The sequence below is a fragment of the Malaclemys terrapin genome, chromosome 6 (assembly GCF_027887155.1).
Source record: "Malaclemys terrapin pileata isolate rMalTer1 chromosome 6, rMalTer1.hap1, whole genome shotgun sequence".
Taxonomy (NCBI): Eukaryota; Metazoa; Chordata; order Testudines; family Emydidae; genus Malaclemys; species Malaclemys terrapin.
The window spans coordinates 42,635,532-42,655,415 of NC_071510.1; the positions used below are offsets into that span (position 1 = coordinate 42,635,532).

Here is a 19,884-nt window from a genome sequence, read left to right on the forward strand (position 1 = left end):
AAGATAGCTTGACAAAACATAGCTAACATGTTTAATCAAAGAAGCTTGAATACTCTTGTGGCAAGATTCTCCCCCACTGCTTTGGAAATGAGATTTAATTTTATGTAATAAATTGTTTTATTGTAGTGCTATGTGCGACTGAAATTTAAGATGACCAGAGCCCCTCATTGATTGTTGTATAGTGTCAATGTTCAGGATTCACTGTATTCATGAAAATAAGATATCTAATCCATTTTCTTTAGTATGCTTTCTAGTTTTTAGTATGCTTTTTCTAATCATACAAAAAGGCCAGGCTATAGCCTCATTGATCTCAGAAGCAAATTTTTCATTCTAAACTTGACTCTTCTGAATTACATTCCATTACTCCTAGGAGTACAAGCCCAAATGATTAGTCTTCCTTCAGGCAATTAGATCTACATACTGCTACTGCTGGAGTATTCCAACTAGACATGTAATATCTAGGGCCAGCCCCAGAAAGGCACTGGTACTCTTAATTTCCATTGACTTCAGTGGAAGTCAGGAGCCCATGTGCCTTTGTAGATCTGGCCCTACTTTCTTCCCTTGTAATTCAATAGCTCTTCTGAACTCTCACTTTATCACTCTGCTAATAGGGGGAACAGATCCTTACAGAGAATGATCTCCTTGTGGGCTAGGAATGTAGCCAGAGTTACCTTGGCCTTTTTCTTGACCTCACATTTCAAATTCATGGCTTTGAATATTAAGTCTGGTATGCTCTGCACTCGTGTGCCTAAATCTCTTATAGCTGTCAAGCTATTTTCCCTTTAATTGAATAGGTTTTTGGATTAAGTTTTCCAGATGAATTTTCTGCACTGTTCAAAGTGACTGGTCACCATTTGCCTAAGCCGTTTTGTGAAAGCTCACCAGGTGAGGAACAAAATCCTTACCATGATCATAAGCAAAGTTTCAGTTTTCCATTGCCTGTTGAATTAATTCCAGGGGGGTAGAATGGTGCATTGGGTTACTGTTACTGGTAACACCGCTGATACTAGGATCTTCAGATTTTATCTATTTGTGATTTATCTTGTGACAATGATCCAGTTTGGAAGAGTGGGGCTATCAAGACAACCTAATCCTAGGAACAAGTACAGGAGTTTGAACTGTAACCAGCTCTCAGTGTGAAAGTTACCACTGTTTTCCTTCCTCAGCCTCCAGCTACACCATTTTCACTACATGACTTTGGTATCCACAGTATAGTAAGTACAGTATCAAGGCATTGTTCTACATTTGCTGAAAGGTGCTTGGTAAGCATGAGCGGTTGTGACACTTGTAATGTGAATTGAACACTTCTATGTTTTTATAAGCCATCTTGCTTAATGCATCATCTTGATAAAGAAATGCTTGTGCCTTTACTCATTCATTTTTCTAAAAATCCACATAAGCGTTTCAGAAAAAGGACACTGACTTTTTTGCCAAATGCACAGACATGAAACTTCAGTTGCTTTTATTACAATGGTCACTATTTTACAAGAATTAGGTAAATTTAATATAAAAATACAGCTTTAAAATGAGTATGGAAAAGTGAAAAATCGGAATGCACACAGTTGAAAAGCTGAGGGGTGACGGTTTGAGATTAGGTCTTAGCTACTGATCCGTTTGGCATGTAAAACAAAACCATGATTTTTGCAAGTTTCTAACATTCTGGACAGAATCACTCTGAAAATGGAGACAGCCAGTAGTTGTGCTTATCAAAGATCCAACTTCATCTGTGTGGGGCAGCTTCCTCCTGGCTCACTTCTGGTAATTTGGTTTGGAGGAAAGCATGCACCATTGGCCAGATCTTATTGGTTTCTGTTCCAGAGAAAGATTCCAGTACACCTTTATTCCTAAAGGGGAGACAAAAGAACAAGTGTAGACAAATCAGTTTTATCCATTCTATCAGCATCTCCACTTCAGAGTTGAAAGATACTTCAAAGGTTGTCCTGGTGTAGGAATATTGGCAACATTGTTGACATGTAAGAGTTCAGCCCCAAGAGCAACCTTTTCTTTTCTAAAAGAAGAAACTAGGTATGTCAAAAGGTATGTCTGGAGTGGTATACATGGAAGGGAGACATGAAGTTAGTGACCAGATCAGATCTGGTCTATTCCAAAGGACAAAAAGCACTCTGAGGTAGTCACTACTGAACTATGAAGAAAATGGAAACAAAGAATGAAGGTTTCAGAGTGGTAGCCGTGTTAGTCTGTATCAGCAAAAAGAACAGCAGTACTTGTGGCACCTTAGAGACTAACACATTTATTTGAGCATAAGCTTTTGTGGGCTAATGAAGAATGAAGGGTCAGTCCTAAGGTAAGCAGGTACTACATAATCATTGCTGAACATAAAATGACATTGCCTCTAAAAGCCTTGATTTAGGGCTATCAAATACTAATACAATTTATTTTATTGTTTTATATATAGCCAGGTGGGCAAAACACTAAATTTTAAAGGTTATTCTATGTAAACAGAGTAAAGATGTAACTAGAATTTGCCTTGGGAATGACTGTTTAGTTGCCACATAGATGTTCTGTCAATGGCATTTTTACATAGAGTACACTGTCATTGTACTATGACTTGATGATAAAATAGGCCCTGATCCTAAAATACATATGTGCCCTCAAGGAAGTCCACTGAAGTCAGTAAAACCATTGCTGACCTAAAGTACCCTCTCTTCAACCTCTTCTCTCCAGAGAAAACACTTTTTTTTTAAATGGAGATGTCCTATCTCCTAGAACTGGAAGGGACCTTGAAAGGTCATAGAGTCCAGCCCCCTGCCTTCCCTAGTAGGGCCAAGTACTGATTTTGCTCCAGATCCTAAGTGGCCCCCTCAAGGATTGAACTCACAACCCTGGGTTTAGCAGGCCAATGCTCAAACCACTGAGCTATCCCTCCGTCCCTGTCCAACACATGCAGGGAAATTACTGGAAGGCGTTGGACTATTGCTGAGTGACAAATGGTCAATTTAGTATTTGGATAAATGTCTATAAACATTTACATCCATTACCACCCCAATGGTATTCATAAAATATCTGCACATTAACTAGAGCACCTTTGCTTAAAGAGACAGATTTGGGAAGACCCATCAACTATTCCAAGGCTTGACTACTTTTCTCTCCCCGTTTTCCCCCTGCAATGCATACCATATTCATACACACTCTTGTTTTTAAAGTATGACTCAAATTTTGTATTAATTCACAAATTTTTCTACCCACTTTCATGTCACTTACTGATTTTTAGCCCTTTATTCCCTAACAACTTTTAATACCCTAAGTCCTTGGCCAGCCAGTGAGGTAAAAAATAAATAAATAAAAATTGGCAGACATTTGATACAATGAAAATTCCGGGAAGGAAATACCTACTGAAAACAGAGCTCCACAGTTGTGGAACTTGCCCTTGCTTTTGAAGTGTTGATCATTTTGATTGTTACTGTAAAGCTTCCTATGACTGCAGTAAAAGGTGCTATACATGACTGTACCTTTTAGTTCTTGAAGTACTATTGGAAAAGAGGTTTTAATCAAGTAAATAGCAAGGGGGAATCTACCCATAATATAACATATGTCATTATACATTTACTGTTATTGTGTAACAAGTTGAGAGAGAAAGTGACTTAAATGCTAAGTAATTATTCACCAATATGGTATTTGTGCGTTTTTAAGAGGAAAAACAGGTTGTTCCTGTTCATCCTAATGTGGAGAGAAGTATTTTTGTTTATTTACTACTTACCGGTAATAGTCCAGAACAGGCTTTGTCTGTGCCTCATAAGCCTTCAGTCTCTTGGTAACAGTCTCTGGCTTATCATCATCACGCTGAACAAGTGGCTCTCTGGTAATATCATCAAGGCCCTAATTGTGGTTAAGAGCAAAATGGCTTTATGTTTCTGTTTAAGTGGACTTTGTGTTAGTCTGTTAGTACCAATTTCTAGTTAGTCAAAGAAAAAACAGCTCTCAGCTAAACTAGAGAACAAGCTACCATCCATATTTTATCTGGTGAGATGTTTACTTTCAGCAGTTTCCAAAACATACTTCCTCAAACACCAGGTGCATGGAGTAGCTGTGGTTTTCAGATTGTAGTAGAGGAGCACAAGTCAGTGAAGTCACATGTACTACACACAGGAACCTATGCATAGTGACCCTTGATGTATGGTGGAGCAGAATGGATGTCTAGAATCGTTTCAATAACGTCATGGACAACTGGCAGAACTAAAAGGCAGATATGATTTATGGTCTGAGAACAGATTGTAAAAGGTGAAGAGCAGCATGGCCATATGGTTGGAAGTTAGAATATGGAAGAGATGTTACAATGACTAGTGTACAGCAGACAGCATAAAAACCAACAGAGCAGAACAGTTGCAGGAATGACCAAACAGAACATGGGCCTAAACAGCAGGCTTTTACTTGAATCTCACCTGGCACTTTCGATTTCTTTTGGAGACACTTTACATCTTTTAATAGTGAGGTTGAGTGATTTAAAACAGCAGTAGCTTGAGAAGACTTTAGTGCTAACAACTAGAAGTCAGTAGAACTTAATCCTACATGATATGCGGCCAAGTTTTGCCCTCACTTACACACATGCAATACTCAGTCATTTTTGTATATACCAGAGGACAGAATTTGGCCCACAGTATGAGGGACACTGAAACCTAAGCGTTCTCTTAACAGTTTTGACTAACCATTTATTAAGCTGATTCGACCTGTGAATTATACTAGCAAGTAGTTTTGGAATTGTTTTAAAAATACTTTAACAAATTGCACCGGTAGCATCCTATGATAAGCATATCAAAAGTCAGTAATGAAAAAACATCATGCTCTTATAATGACTCTGTTGCATTTCAACTATTCAAGAATCCACTTCTTGATTTCACTCGTGTTCCAAACTATTTCAATGCACTACAATATGCATATTATAATTCCAGAACCTCTGCTTGAAGTAGGGAAAGAATGGGTTCCAGGTGCATTAGATAAATACAATCACAACTCACATATCTTTAGCTTTACATCTTACAACTTAACACTTACAACATCTTTGGGAGGATTGAATTCAAGATTGTAGACTCTGCCACTACCAGGATGGATCCAGCGTGCAGTGAGCCGTTGTTTAATGGTCTCAAATGGCACATCCAAGTTAATCACAGTATCTATCTGACATGTTTCATCCAGAGCTTCTGCCTGTGGAACTGTTCTGGGAAAACCTTTAAGGAAAAATAAACTAGTAGGAGAGCAAAGGCAGAGTTACATTATTTAACACCTAGTAAATAGCCTAGATTCAACTTAAAAGAAACTGCTGGTCAGATAGCACAACAATCTCTACTCTGGAGTATCACTTAACTTGGGGTTACCTCACCCCCTTTAGTTTTTCTGGATATTGTCCCAGTGTGTGTCCACTCCCATTTGCTAGTCCTCTCCTACCCTCTTTCCTCATTTCACTTGCCAGCTACCTCCAAGACACAGTAAAAATCCATAGCTGCTTTTATTTCCTGTTTCCTCCCATTCATCTTTGTTCCGTCACTGGCCACTTTGACCGGACATCAGATTTTGAAAAGTTCTCCACAAAATCCATTCTAAGCAGCCTGGGTGATCTCAGCATTCATTACAAAACATTTATTTCCAAAGTATGCAAAAGTCAGGATGAAGTAAGGAAGTAACAGGTAGTAGCCATAAAGGGTCAAATTCATCCTTTGTGTCACCACTGAAGTTTACTGGAGATGTTACAGGGATTATTTTGCCTAAAAGGAAACTGACAACAGGCCCTGCCCTAAACTATCTGCTGTCCAAAGTTCTACTAAAGAACAAGGTCAGTAAAAATATGTACTTAGATGGTATAGGAGTCTGTGGCATCATTAACAACAGAAACTAGAAATATACTGATTTTTTTTGCCTTTTCAACCATACTTTTGAATCAAGGCAGTAGTTAATTTTAATCAAATTATTTCAGATTAACAACAGATCTGAGCAATGGAGTGTCTTTAAGATAACATCTTCGTTACTGAATAAACCTAATCTACCTTGAGAGAAAGAGAACCAATGTCTCTGTACAAAGAGTTTAAGCACCTAAGCCTTGTTTAGGTGGGGCAATTGACCAGCAATAGCTACAGCAGAAGCAACTATTCCACTATTGCTATTATTCTAGAATAAGAGTTACTTTTCTGGAATAGTGTCCATAGGGTGAGTTATTTCAGAATATCTAATTCCGTTTTAGCTATGGCAGTAAATTTCCCCATGTAGACAAGCTCTAGGAGGTTTAAACTGAAGAAAGCCCTTTTTGCATACTATTAGGAAATGGCAATCATTTATTTCTAAAGTATGCAAAAGTCAGGACGAAGTAGGGAAGTAACGGGTAGTAAGGACACCAGAGTAAGGACAAATAAGGCAAATGAGTCTTACAACAAAGCACATATTGAAAAATCCGAAGACCTTACAGCTAGTATTTCAGCTTAATGACATGCCCACAAAGTGAGGAGCTGATTCACTTATGCCAAGTACTTCATTTTGTGTGTATATGTTACAGTCCTTCAGATCCCACTTGTGTTACAACAGATGATCCTCATTTCATTTCCGAGATGACCTGTAGATGAGGGTATGAGTCTAAAAATTAGATGTGAGAGAGTTGGGAGTTGCAGCTCTATTGCTGACTCACTTTGTGACTTTGTCACTGAGCCATTCTGTGCCTCTGTTTACTCAATTGGAAAACAGGTTTTACACTTCACAGGGCTGTTATGAGAGCTGAAGTGCTTCAAGAGACACTTGGATGAAAGGTGCAGTAAGTACCATTTCAGTGAAATCATATTTGATCTACTGCTACATCAAAAAAGGTATGTATACAAACCCAAAAAAGTATATGCAGAGGTACAGTGAACCATGGATATAGTTTGAGTGCCGAGGAAAAGCAGTTACAGCTCTGCAAAAAGAAACCTTACTCTAAAAAGGTCACTTCAGTGCCTATAAGTCTCTCCATCTGTCTGTAGTGGTTCAGTAAAAGCCAATAAATGGTTTTCAGCCTGTGGAAACTCATACTTTGCCATATCAGCATTACAGCAGCTCAGTAAGCAACTCAGTTTAGTCTGCCCTGGAGCTATCCATGATGAACTGCAGTTACAGAACTAAGGATTTTCAGATGAACTTGTTTAGTAGACCAATATTATTTATATAGCCTATAAACTGTATTGAACTCCATTGAATTACACTAACAATGATTGTGGTCTAAGGTCCCTGTCCCAAAGAGTTTGCAATCTAAACCGAGAGAGGACATGGGGACAGCATGTATCAACTGTGGAGCCTTGCTTCATTCTGTCCAATGAGGGCCAAAAATGCTGTCAGCTATATGGCTGCACATTCAGATTCACACTGTTGCAATTGACATCAACTGTGGCTAAAAGTAAGGCACAGATCTGCAGTCTTATTGAGTAGGTATTCCTGCCCCCATTCACTCCCAGGATTAAACCTATGTATTCCAACAAGATAGAGATCCTGCCGGGGAAAAAGACAAGCCAATATGTGAACATGTAATTACAGACTGCATACATACAAGAGGGCACAGCTGAATGTGTGAGTGTAATCTTAGTTTTGGTATTTTGTGGCTTGACTGTTTCAATTTGTAACTTTACAAAAAATGGTTATACCCTGAAAGGATAAGGATTAAAAAAGAAACTTCTAGAACAAAAATTCTGCTATTTGTATTATACCATACGACCTAGGAGCCCCCAGTCATGGACGAGATCCCCATTGTGATAGGCCCTGTATGAACTAATACTATTTTGATCTTTCGCCTTCCATCCAAGAATCACAAAACCCTTTATTAACATTAATTAAGCTTCACACTATCCCTGTAAAGTAGAATACATACTATTATCCACATTTTATGTACGGGGAAACTGAGGCAGAGAGGCTGTGATTTGCCCAAGGTCACATAGGTTAATGGAAGAGTCAGAAGCAGAACTCTGATTTTCTGACTCTCAAGACCCTGGCATAATTACTAAGTGTCCGCTAATTGTCATAGAAGTAGATTGGAAAGATTTTGTCCCTTTCACATTTCCTGTCTTTCCCACACACAAATGATTTCCCCTTGTATCTTAACTTACCATCCAGTAGCCAGTGGTACCGGTGTAGATTTTTCAGCTCATTCAGCATCAGCCGTGTCATGATGTCATCTGGAATAAGCTGCCCTTGATCAATGTAGGTCTTGGCAATGACACCAACCTCTATGGAAGCAAAACAAATACATACCAATGTAGCAATACCCCTCGGCAGCCCAGAAATCTACAAATAACTTTAGTCAGAAGCCTGAGGGTGGAAGGGTTGTGAATTATCAGTGACTGACATGGTATCTTTTAAAATCTAAAACAATATTTTCCCCTCATTTTCACTGCAACTTAAAGCAGATGCCAGTGGAGCTATTCACACTGAGTAAAGTTACTCATGTGTGTTTGCAAGATCAGGTCCTAAGCCTGAAAACAGGAGAGTCACTAATGGAGCCTCTTTAAAAAGGTAGAACAAACCAGGAAAACAAATGCACTGGGTCCGGTAAGAATGAAAGGACCTAACTCTGCCTCATATTTCCTGCTCAAAAAGTTGAGGTCCTATTGACTATTTTTCTGCATGTAGTTTAGCATTAAGTTCTACAGTCTGGTGAATGTTAATGTCTTTTTCAGATGGATGATGTTTTCACTAAAAGACAATATCTAAAGTTCCAACTAGATACCTCCTTGAGTATTTAAGAAAGCAACATGTGTCAGACACAATAGCTACAGAATGTTATTTCTTTCACTTTATCCAGATTTACAAGGGAGTGTTTATAAGTGATATATGCTTTCATAAATTGTTTGTGGACACTATTGTATTCACATGGTATTGACTAACATTTAGTACCAGCTCTCCCCCACTGGTTTGGTTAAATGGCAACCATTTATTATGGTTGGTTTCCTCAAAAAACAAGTACACAAAACATGCCCTCACAAATTGCTATGTAAATATGCTATAGCTTAAGCAGAAGTTAGTGGTCTGATGCAGAAGTTATTTGGGGAGGTCCTTTGGCTGGTGTTATCCAGGTCAATTAGATCATTGGTTCCCAACCAGAGGTATGTGTACTCCTGGGGGTACATCAGCTTATCTAGATATTTGCCTAGTTCTACAACAGACAACATAAAAAGCACTTGCAAAGTCAGTACAAACTAAAATTTCATACCGACAATGGCTTGTTTATACTGCTCTGTATACTATATGCTGAAATGTAAGTACATTTATATTCCAATTGATTTTATATGGTAAAAATGAGAAAGTGAACAATTTTTCAGTAATGTGCTGTGACACTTTTATATTTTTAAGTGAAGTGAAACTTGGGGGTATGCAAGACAAATCAGCCTCCTGAAAGGGGTACATTAGTCTAGAAAGGTTGAGAGCCACTGAACTAGATGATCATAATAGTCCCTTCTGTCCTTTAACTATGAATTTAGGACCTAGTCCTCACACTGTAGAACATGATTGATTTTATACATGGGGGATCTGCAAAACTGGATCATTACTGTTCATTCAAATACTTACTTTCTTCTTGAGCTAGCTACAGGACCCCAAACAGGAGAATTGTATGGGAATGGGAAGACACCGAAAAACTGCAAGTGCCGAACCCTTGCAATTTTTAATGTCTTGGCTGCAGTTCTTCTAATTACAGTTTTCTGCATGCTTAAAGAACTATGAGAAGGCACTCAAGTACTATGATGACAAGGGCAGTAAGCAAACCTGAAAAGAAAAAGCTTTCCATTTACAGAGTATTACTAGCTCCTTCCTTAGCAAGTCTCACATGCCTCGCAACTGATGTACTCAAGCACTGGAAAAAGTGGCCTTCAGGTTTTGTTTGTTTTTAAAGCAGCAATAGAAGGGCAGGAACATCTTCCTTAATTAAGGCAAAGTGTTCATATTCACAACTAGGCTTTGAAATTACACTTTCCCTTAGAGATGGACATCAGCCACACCACTCAGGCCCAGATTTCAAATATCCCAAGTCTAGGAACGGTCAAATTCAAAGTCATGGCAGTTTTAAAATCTAAACAATTTGAATCCAGACACTTCTATTTCTTTGTACCCATGCTACCCCTTTCCTAGTCCTAGGATGTGCTCTTGGCCCACCCTTCTCCAAAAGGCACGGCTTTCATTACTCTGCCTACATTTCAAAAAGCTTTCCCTCACCATGATCAGCACTACACAGAAGAAAGAAGACATGGAAACCTGGCCCTCACGAGTTTAGTCCTGGTGAGCTAAATACAGTTACATGGGGATGGGAGAACCTCTTCTTCATAAAAATGGAAGGTGAGCCTCTTCCCACCACAGAATGGAGCTCCTAGGACCCCATATATTCCCCTCTGCTGGGGCCCTGAGGTTTTGGTGGCAGGGGAACACAAAGCAGGGGATTACACTACTCTGCAGTCCCACCAGTTCCCACACAACAGCATGTGGGGCAATTTAGGCTTTAGTTGTATAAATGCACTCTACTTGATCTCCACTGTAGTTGCCCCAGAGCAGCCATAGGGCAGGAACTCAATCAATGGCACTACAGTTCCTCAGGAAAAGAACTCTCATGCATTGAAATTCCAAGTCTTTATCAAACGGTATTTGCTCCAGCCACCCAAAAGCAAACCCAGAGTAGCCAGGATCTAAAAACCTCTCATGTAGGCACAAAGTGATCACTTTACTAATGGGGCCAGAGATGAAGGAGGGGTTCAGGAGCAGAGGATCTATGACTGATAGCATTAATCTGCCAACTACTATACCAATCAGGCTAGGACTATATTTTTATACTGTCCACATCATCCAATATACACACATTTTGCAGAGATTATAAATCTTTGAAGAGCCTATAAACATATATATAGCTGTTTACATCATCCTATAGACACACATTTTGCAGAGACTATAAACCTTTGACTCAAATACCTAGTATCCTGTAAAGTTTCTCATTCAAGGGGTGTTATACTAGGGAAATGTAGCTGAGTTAAAGCTGGTCCTGAGTATCTTATGATGAGGGAGACTGTGTCACACATTTCAGAAATCCAAATATTCAGTCTTCTCTATTCCTCTCATTTTATGCGAGTTCAAGTAATTTAGTCAAGCAGTGTCTACCACCACAACAATATCATGAAACCAGCTCTCCATGCTAACATTGTGCTCTCATCATGCATATGCCTAGCTTAACCTGCTTTATTAGCATTACTGAAAGCTCCACACCCTTGTTACCATTTCCATTTGCCCCAACTGCCACGGATCCTGTACCCACCTAGTTCTGGGTGTGGTTAGGGGAAAAGGGCAGAGACAACATATATTCCCCTACTGCAACTGCCAAGCAAGTAGCTGCTTCAAGACAGATTAAACGTGTATTTTAAAATTCACTTTTAAAGCATGTCAATTCTCCACCTGCTGCCATACTACTTTTATCTCGGGTGCTCTAGCAGTAAGGAGTGTGGGGAATTCCCATTACTGGCATTGCAGGCACACACTACAGACCCATGCTACTAGCACGGAGGGCTGGATTCATCACTCTAATGCAAGTTTAGCTATTTTCATTTAGCAATGAAACAAAAAGCAATTGGGACTGGGTTTTCATTTTTTTTTCTTTGGGGGTAAGGGGGGCAGGAAGGGAAATGTCTGTACTGTGAGCAAAACCATGCTAGTTTAAACCCTGCTGTAACACTGCAGTGGTGTCAGGAACACCAGGGTTGTCCTCACGTTTCAAATTCTGGAGTGTTTTGCAAACTGGAAAGAGGATCTCAGTATGAGAGGGTGGGGGAAGGAACTGGCTCTATTCTTTTATATACCTTACTTTTTTGCTGCAGCAGAGAACCATTGGCCTCGTCTACACATGCAAATTGTACCTCTTATACTGGTACAACTAAAGTGGTACACCCCCTAAATGCAGACAAGGAAGGGGAATAAACTTATTACTCTTGGGGAGATTCTGCACCAAAAAAATTCAGATTTCTGCATATTTTATTTGTCAAAATAATGCAATATAATCACATCAGTTTCAATTGTTTTGGTAATTTATTTAAACTACAATACAGAAAAAAGAAGTCACAATAACTATTCAACATTTCCTAAACACATGAAAGTTAAGTTATAAACACTTGGTAATTAATACCCTGCATTCCAGTTATAATCCTGGAATTTCATTTAAATTACATTACAGAACTCCAAATAGGGAGGGGAAAAAAGTAAAATGTCATTTTAAATTGCTCAGACCTTCACACATGAAAGTCATACAGTTTTGCTAATCATTGTCCTGGACCTGGCTGGGTACTTTGGGAAGTGCTTGGTTCGGATTGTCCTGATATTTTATTGACTGCTTGGTAAAAGTTTTATTTGCCCTCAAAGTCTCCCCCCCCCCCAATTGGTAAGTAAAATAAATCCTGAGCTACTCTAGCACAGGGAAAAAAGTGAGAAAGCACACCTTTACATAACTCTGGCAATGTTAGTCTAAAAGGTGCCACAGGACCCTCTGTTGCTTCTTCTGGCAATGTAGGGGCCTTAAAACTTTTACAGGTTTTATGCTCCTGGGAGAATTGACTGAGAATGGGAACAGTTAACTAACAATAGGAACATTAACAATGTTACTATGTAGGCAGGCTGCTACATTTTTGCTTCAGAGAATGAAATCAATTAACTCAGGCAGGCTGCTACATTTCTGCCTCTAGTCTGTCTCGTGCATAATAAAAAGCCCTACCCTTCCACGTCAGTGAGCTGCAGTAGTCCCGTACCCCCCAGCCCTGCCTCCCCCATGCCCACAGTGATCAATCACCCAGGCATGCACACCCAGACCCCCTCTCCCGTCTCTGAGGCTGCTCCAGGCATGCTGGAACAGATGCGCTGCCTGGTCTGCCAGAGAAGAGGTGCGTGTCCCATGGCAGATTTTTTTTTTTTTTTTTTTGCATTTTTCTGCACGGGGGGCACAGAAAAATGCGGGCCATATGAATTCTGTCAGAAGTAACTCTTTATGCCAGTATAACTACATCCACCTTAAGGTCATGCTAACTGAAATAGTTATACTGGTACAAAACCTGCATGTATACGAGGCCATACATTTTTACAGAAATCTGGGCCCTGAAAATAATGTAGGACTTGATCTGGTGAACTGTGGACTTAGAGCCATTATAATTCTCAGTTCCTGCCAAAAGCATAAAATGGATGTCTATTTACAAAACTTCTGCAATAGCTTAGGGTGTCCTTGTGGGAAGTTACTGCACAGCGCCAACAAACTTTGACCATGTTCACTAGGCAACAGGTTGCTTAGCAACTGAGAAGGCATCACAAAATCTCCTCTCCAAAGCAGGAAAGCATGATAATAAATGCAGACTGCTAAGGACCCTCAAGAACATGCATTCAATAGGACTCTTCTTTTCAACAACTGAACCCTTGCCCAAGTTTATAATAGGGTGGCAAATGCTGAAAAGGCAAAGTCTAACTCTAGTTAACCTTCTATGGTTAGAAAACAGTTGTAAATCTTTTTGCTTTTTGAAAAAAGACCTGCTATAGAATTGAGAAATGTGGGTTTTTTCCACTATCTTCAAAACTCACAACATTTATTTCTTTGTGGAAAACAAGATTGTTACCCCCCAATTTTCCTACGTAGTAATGTTACAACTTTGAGAAGCATTTACAACTAGCCTCCCATCTATCCCCTTCCTCCCAGTTACCACCAAACTTCTTGAGTGTGCCATCTACACCCACTCTCTCAGCTTCTGTCTTGATCCTCACTCAAGATGGCTTCTGCTCTCCTCAAGGTCACCAGTGACTTCCCAGTGAACAAAATCTGAGGGATCCAGAACTTGCTATATAATGCCTTCCAAAAGTCTCTTCTCTATTCTCCTTCTCAATTTCTCCATTGCATTTCTCCAACTCTTTCTTCCTGGTATTTCCATAACTTGGTGTTCCCTGGGTTCTCCTCCTCCCCAGCTGGCTATTCCTTCACTTGTGTCTTTGACAACTCCTGTTTCTGCTCCCAATCCTTCTGTGCTGGTATTGCTTAGGGTTTTAGCCTCATTTTCCCAATCTATGCTCACTCCCTCTCATGTTATCTCTGCTCATGGCTTCAGCTACCACCTATACATCCCACAAACCTACCTCCCTGGTCCTGATTTCTCCCATTCTGTTTAGTTTTGCATCTCAAACATCTTATCTAGATGTTTAGCAGCCTTCTCAAAACACCTCCCCATTTCTTAAGCACCTAGGAGTGCCATTCCAGGACCCCTCTGTGGTAGGCGCTGTACAAACACAACCTCAAAGAGCTTACAATCTAAGCACAGAACAACAAACAACAGATAACTACAGACAGACTGATGCAGGAATACAAGGAAACAATGAGACAATATTGGTCAGCATGATAGGCAGTGATCGCATGATAGCACAAGAGCAGCCTAACCACTGTCCAGTTAATTATAGGCATCATAGCAAATGAGAATTTTTAAGAAGAAATTTGAATAAAGAAGTAGCTTTGCAGATGTTTACAGGGACCTACCTAGTGTGAGAAGTAGCACAGGAGAAAGAACAATAGTGCTTGTCTGAAAATTTAACAAGGAAACAAGAGTGTCTGGAATCATATGCCGATCGGAGGTGGGAGTCGACACCTCAATGAGAGATAATAGGTGTGGGGGGAATAGGCCATGCAGGGCCTTGAAAGTAAAGACAAGTAGCTTATGTTTGATACAACAGAAAAAGGAGAGCCAGTGAAGGGATGCAAAGGGGCCGACGTAGTCAAAGCAACAGGTAAGGAAAATGATCTTTGCCGCTGAATGTATATGAGCAGGGCAAATTAAAACCAACCAATTGATTTCATATGAGAGAGAGAGAATGACTTTTAAAAACTATACAATTAATTTTTAATTTATAGAACAAAATCGCTTAAGAATATTTTTAGGTAATTGTGAAAGGTGCTAGATTAACTGCTCTAGTGACTGAAATCTTTTAGTTACCTCAACAGGTATAGCATCAGTAGTGCAAGAATACTTCATACTTACGTAACTCATTATAGCATCAAAGTGCTGAACATCAATGATTACCCTATACGCTCCCATATAAACTGAAATTGTTCTGCCAAGACTACTGAAGAGAAAGGTGGTTTATATGCAAGTCAAAGAATGCTTAGTGGCCCCTGTCCACACTACAATCACTATCAATGTTAGGAATGTTTAAGCTTGTCTTAAAAGACAACCATGTACCAGTCTAAGGCCTTGTCTACACTGCCACTTTACAGTGCTGAAACTTTCTTGCTCAGGGGTGTGAAAAAACACAACCCTGATTGATGCAAGTTTCAGTGCTGTAAAGTGGCAGTGTAGACAGTGCACCAGCACTGGGAGCCGCGCTGCCAGTGCTGGGAGCTACTCCTCTTGTGGGAGTGGGTTTTTTACAGCACTCTCTCCCAGCACTGGTGCCTCGACTACACAGCCATGGCAGCGCTTTAACATTTGTAGTGAAGACATACCATCAGACTCTGATGGGGGTAAGACTATCAGCTGACATCACTATTATTATTAGTCTGTATCCACAAACAGGGTAGCTCCTTTTAAACCCAACTACTTACAAACAATTAAAATGTTAGTGTAGACAATACCCACATTTGAAAATTCTGCCCACTGTTTTTTAAACAGTCACTGCTGACAGTTACAAAAGCTAGTTGTAGACAGGGTAATATTAGGGGTTTGGTCTTTTTTGTTTGTTTGTTTTTAAAGACACTTAAGAGTAAGGCAACATTTTGAAAAGCACTTACTGATTTTGAGGCTCCTCATTTTCTGGCAGGCCAACCTGAGACATCTTAAAGAGGCCTGATTTTGAAAGAAAATAACTCAGCACTTTCTGAAAAGGCAGACCTCTTAATACATCTGAGTTTGGGCATCCAATATTTGAGGCACCTCAAAATCACTAGATACTTCTGAAAATCTTGGCCTATGTCACTAAAAAGTCAAATAATGCTTGGCTAATAAGGGGCGGGGGGGGGGGGAGGCTAGCTACAGCCCATCCATGTTTTCAAATGCAACCATGACAGCAGTGAGCAGCAACAGAGGGTCCTGTGGCACCTTTGAGACTAACAGAAGTACTGGGAGCATAAGCTTTCGTGGGTAAGAACCTCACTTCTTCAGATGCAAGCCTTCAGGCACATGCTGGTGTCAGGAAAAATACTTTTATTCTACATACAGGATTGCACAATTACATAGATAAATTAAAATAAACTCAAAGGTGCCACAGGACCCTCTGTTGCTTTTTACAGATTCAGACTAACACGGCTACCCCTCTGATACATGACAGCAGTGAGCACCTTTAAATATTCCCTAACTTAAGGGGTCATCTCAACTCCTTTTGACTTCCATGGGTGTTAGGATTGGGCCCACAGGAAACAATGCAGATGGAATCTCAGTGCGTGCTTGTGAGACTTTTTATGCCTTTTCCAGGGACACCATCTAAGAGTCTAGGTTTAAGATACCATTTAATGTTAAAACCACTAGAACTAAACACTGAGCAATACGCTGTACTTTTACTGAGCACTCACTTCAAGCATGATTTTGCTGAACACTGCTTTATATCCAAGTGCTTTCAAGACATTAAAATCCTCTTATATAAATATTCCATAGAGATATTCATGAATTAAATGAGTTTCATGCCAGCTGCCAAAGCAAACACATAAACAACCCTCTGCGGATGGATAACATTGTAAGAAAAATAAAGGGGAATGTTTTAACCTATACTGCATGTAGAGTTCAGCCACACTCAATGCTTCATCTATTTTTAACAAAATGTTAGAAAGAGGTGAAACACAGATGACCATTTTATAAATGTGCACAATTAATATTAACCCCATTTCTGCTGGTTCCCGATAAAGCTCTCTGCTTTAAAGCTACCAACATTCCATCTGTGGTGTCAGGACGGTACATTACCCACCTACCAAATGCAGTAAAATGGTTAAACCACAGTTCATTCAACTGTGGTCCATGGACTATAGGGATGGGGGAAGGGCGTCCTGTGGATAACTAGCTAATTACATGATACTGTCTAGGAAAGGGAATTAAGGAACAGCTAAAAATGCTTCTAATAATACCACCATTACTTTTAAACTGTGACTGTAGTTGCCACAGGAATGTTATGTGATCACGAATAAGAAGGGACATGTTTCACAAGATAATTTCTCTATTAAGATATGGTTCATATGAGAAAAAGTATGACAGCCCTGAATTGAACAAAAGCCTTAAGTCATCGGTATCACTGCCAAGAAGCAGTGTTTCACTATTATGAATTGTGACTGCTTAACCAGTTATTTGGGACACTAAATCTACCCCCTTACCTCCAGATGATTGTATTTCTATTTAACTATATATACACATCAGATTTGTTTCTCAGCACCTCAACACTTTTTAAGTATGTTATTTAATTTAAACATGTGACCAAAAAGGCCCCCCCTGCGTTTCACCAGTTCAGCTCTCCCAATTTGCATCACCTAACCAAACTCCCCTCTTCACCAACCTTTGGAATCTCTGAAAGGAGAAGGAGCTGTTGTCTCCTTTTGGGCTCACTCTCTCTCTCCCTCCCAGCTGGTCTTATTATTAATCATACCATGCATTGATGTAGCACCTTTTGACCCAAAATAACCCAATGCACTTTACAAACTATGACCCACATCTTCAGAAGTCATCCTGCTAATTGTGAAGTCATTCCAAAGTCAGTAACTTGGGCCCTGGTTTTTAGAGCACCCACAACTTCAACTGAAGTCCATCAGAGATGTGAGCACTCAGTACCTCTGGGGGAAAGATATGCCAGGCATCTCAAATAGTGGAGATTTGTTAACAAGCATGCAACTGTTTCACCACTGAAGTGCAAACAGCTGGCAGCAGGAATGGGTAGACCACTGGCATGCAACCTGAGCAAGGGAGTTATGGTCAAGGACACCCAGGCAAACTCTTCACTGAGTGCGGTGAATTGAATGGCCAAGGACACATTCACCAAACCACAGGCTATTTTGATTTACCGATCTCAGAAGGACAAAGGGCCAACACGGTCGCCGAAGGGAATTCAAGTTCAGATCTAGGCAAGGGAGCCGGGGACAGCAGGATCCCCATTACCCAAACACCTGTGACTACAGCCAGTTCATTCAGGAGTAAGGAGCCGGGCTGTCACTACACAGGGCAGCTCCTAGCACTCCCGTGCCTTGGCGACAGGATAAATGCCACAGCCAGGGGCGGGTAGGCTGGGTACACAGGGTCTTACTGGATTTCGGATCCTCCCCATGCCAGCTCAACCATCCCCCCCGCCCGTCAGGGTCACTTCACCAGCCAGCCTCAGGCTCTGCAGGGCCCGCAGCCTCTGGGAGGAGACACGGCTGCTGCTGCCTGTGCCCCCTACCCGGCCGCCCCTACCTGTCCTTCTCTGCAGGTTGTCCCGGAGCAGGTCCCCGCTGGAGAGGTGCTTCAAGGCGAAGTGCTTGACTATGCGGGAGGACACGGTGCCCTTGCCGGAGCCCGGCGGGCCCATGATCACGGCCCGCAGCAGCTGCCGCACCACCATGCCGAGCCGCCGCGCTAGGGCTGCGGGAGGGGAACCGTTTCGCTGGCCGGCGCCCCGGGAGCCTCAACCCCGGGCTAGTGCCGCGGGTGCGGGCTCAGCGGGAGGCAGCTCCTGCTGCGGGACTGGACTGCACTCGCGGGGCCAGGAAGTGGAAGCGCTGCCTAGAAAGCCCAGCCCAGCCCCTCCTCCCCGCCTTCAACCTTCCCTTCCCCGCTGCAGCAGGCCGCCCCCCGTCTGTCTCTCCCCCGCAGGCCAGCAGCTCGAGCTCCCTCCGAGCCCAGACTCCCTACAGCAGGCAGCCCCGGCCCCGGCCCGGCCCGGCCCTTCCCCGCTGGGCTGCACTAGGCCTGGGAGGTTGCAGGCTGAGGTGGCTCGGCTGGAGGCGGGACGGGGAAGCTGGTAGGAGCAACTGGCGCTGGTTATAAAAGGCGCCTCATGCCCCATCAAACACAACACTCACTCAGCAGCCCCTAGCTTAGCTGCTGGCCCTGGTCGGGCCCCCTGGGCTGGCTGGGTGACAGGAGGGAAAGAAGAAAAGTCGGCGGGGGAGAGACAGGAAGGGAAGGGGGAAGATACTGACAGGGCAGGAAAGCGGGCAGCTGTAAAGGTGCCCTCCGCTGGTCATGAATCAGTGGCACAGTTCAAAAGGACTTGCCAGGTTCTGAGTGGGAATTAACAGAGGAGATAAAGTTGGGGATTCCTGTTTAATTTCATATCAACCCTATAACACCGCCTCCAGAGTGAAAGTTTTAGCACTGCTCTAGTCATCTCCTTGAAGGCCTTGGCTGGGACATCATGCTTGGCAAACAAGTCCATATTCCAGCTAAGACAATGTAAAAACTGCTGCACAACAGTTCACAGGCTGCAAGACAGCTCTGTGTCCAGCAGTTCCTCGGGGAACTAAATGTAGCAGCTCAAGATGCAAACAATCAAAGATGAAACTTTTCAAGACAATAATTCTGACACAGAGACAAAAAAGATTGAAGAGGTTGCTGTCAGTCCCATATTGGATGCCTATGTCCTGTGGCAAATGGTCTTGGGTTAATATTTTCATGGCTGCTAAGAAAATGCGGAAAAGGGTGGGTGCCAGTACTCAGTTTTACACCAGTTCAGATGACAAAGGGCTCAGAGGTAGAGCCACTACACAGAATGGAGGCAGTCATCTAGTCGTGGGCTATAACATAGGGGTTACAATATACAAAAATCAGCCCCGTAGTAAAAAACATCATTGACTCCTCCACAGGCCAGCTCCTTGTTCTAGTGGGGTTTCATCATAGTTGCAACATAGAAGGATAGAGAGGAGGCAAACTCACATAAGATTTGTTGTAGTGCAGTACATTATTGGTCCATCAAAGTCTAAATTAA

At 41.6% G+C, this 19,884-nt stretch overlaps 2 protein-coding genes across 2 annotated transcripts in view; one reads left to right on the forward strand and one right to left on the reverse strand.

Annotated features, from left to right (window-relative positions):
- The window catches only part of RCL1 (RNA terminal phosphate cyclase like 1), a 109,284-nt gene that overhangs the window by 15,146 nt on the left and 74,254 nt on the right, over positions 1–19,884 (forward strand). The window lies entirely within an intron of this gene.
- AK3 (adenylate kinase 3) lies at positions 1,446–18,714 on the reverse strand. Its single transcript, XM_054031988.1, has 5 exons — positions 18,372–18,714; positions 8,070–8,189; positions 5,011–5,183; positions 3,719–3,837; positions 1,446–1,844 (listed from the first exon to the last, which is right to left on the reverse strand). Exons 1-5 carry the CDS (start codon positions 18,517–18,519, stop codon positions 1,721–1,723), a joined length of 684 nt encoding a protein of 227 aa, XP_053887963.1. The 5' UTR covers positions 18,520–18,714; the 3' UTR covers positions 1,446–1,720.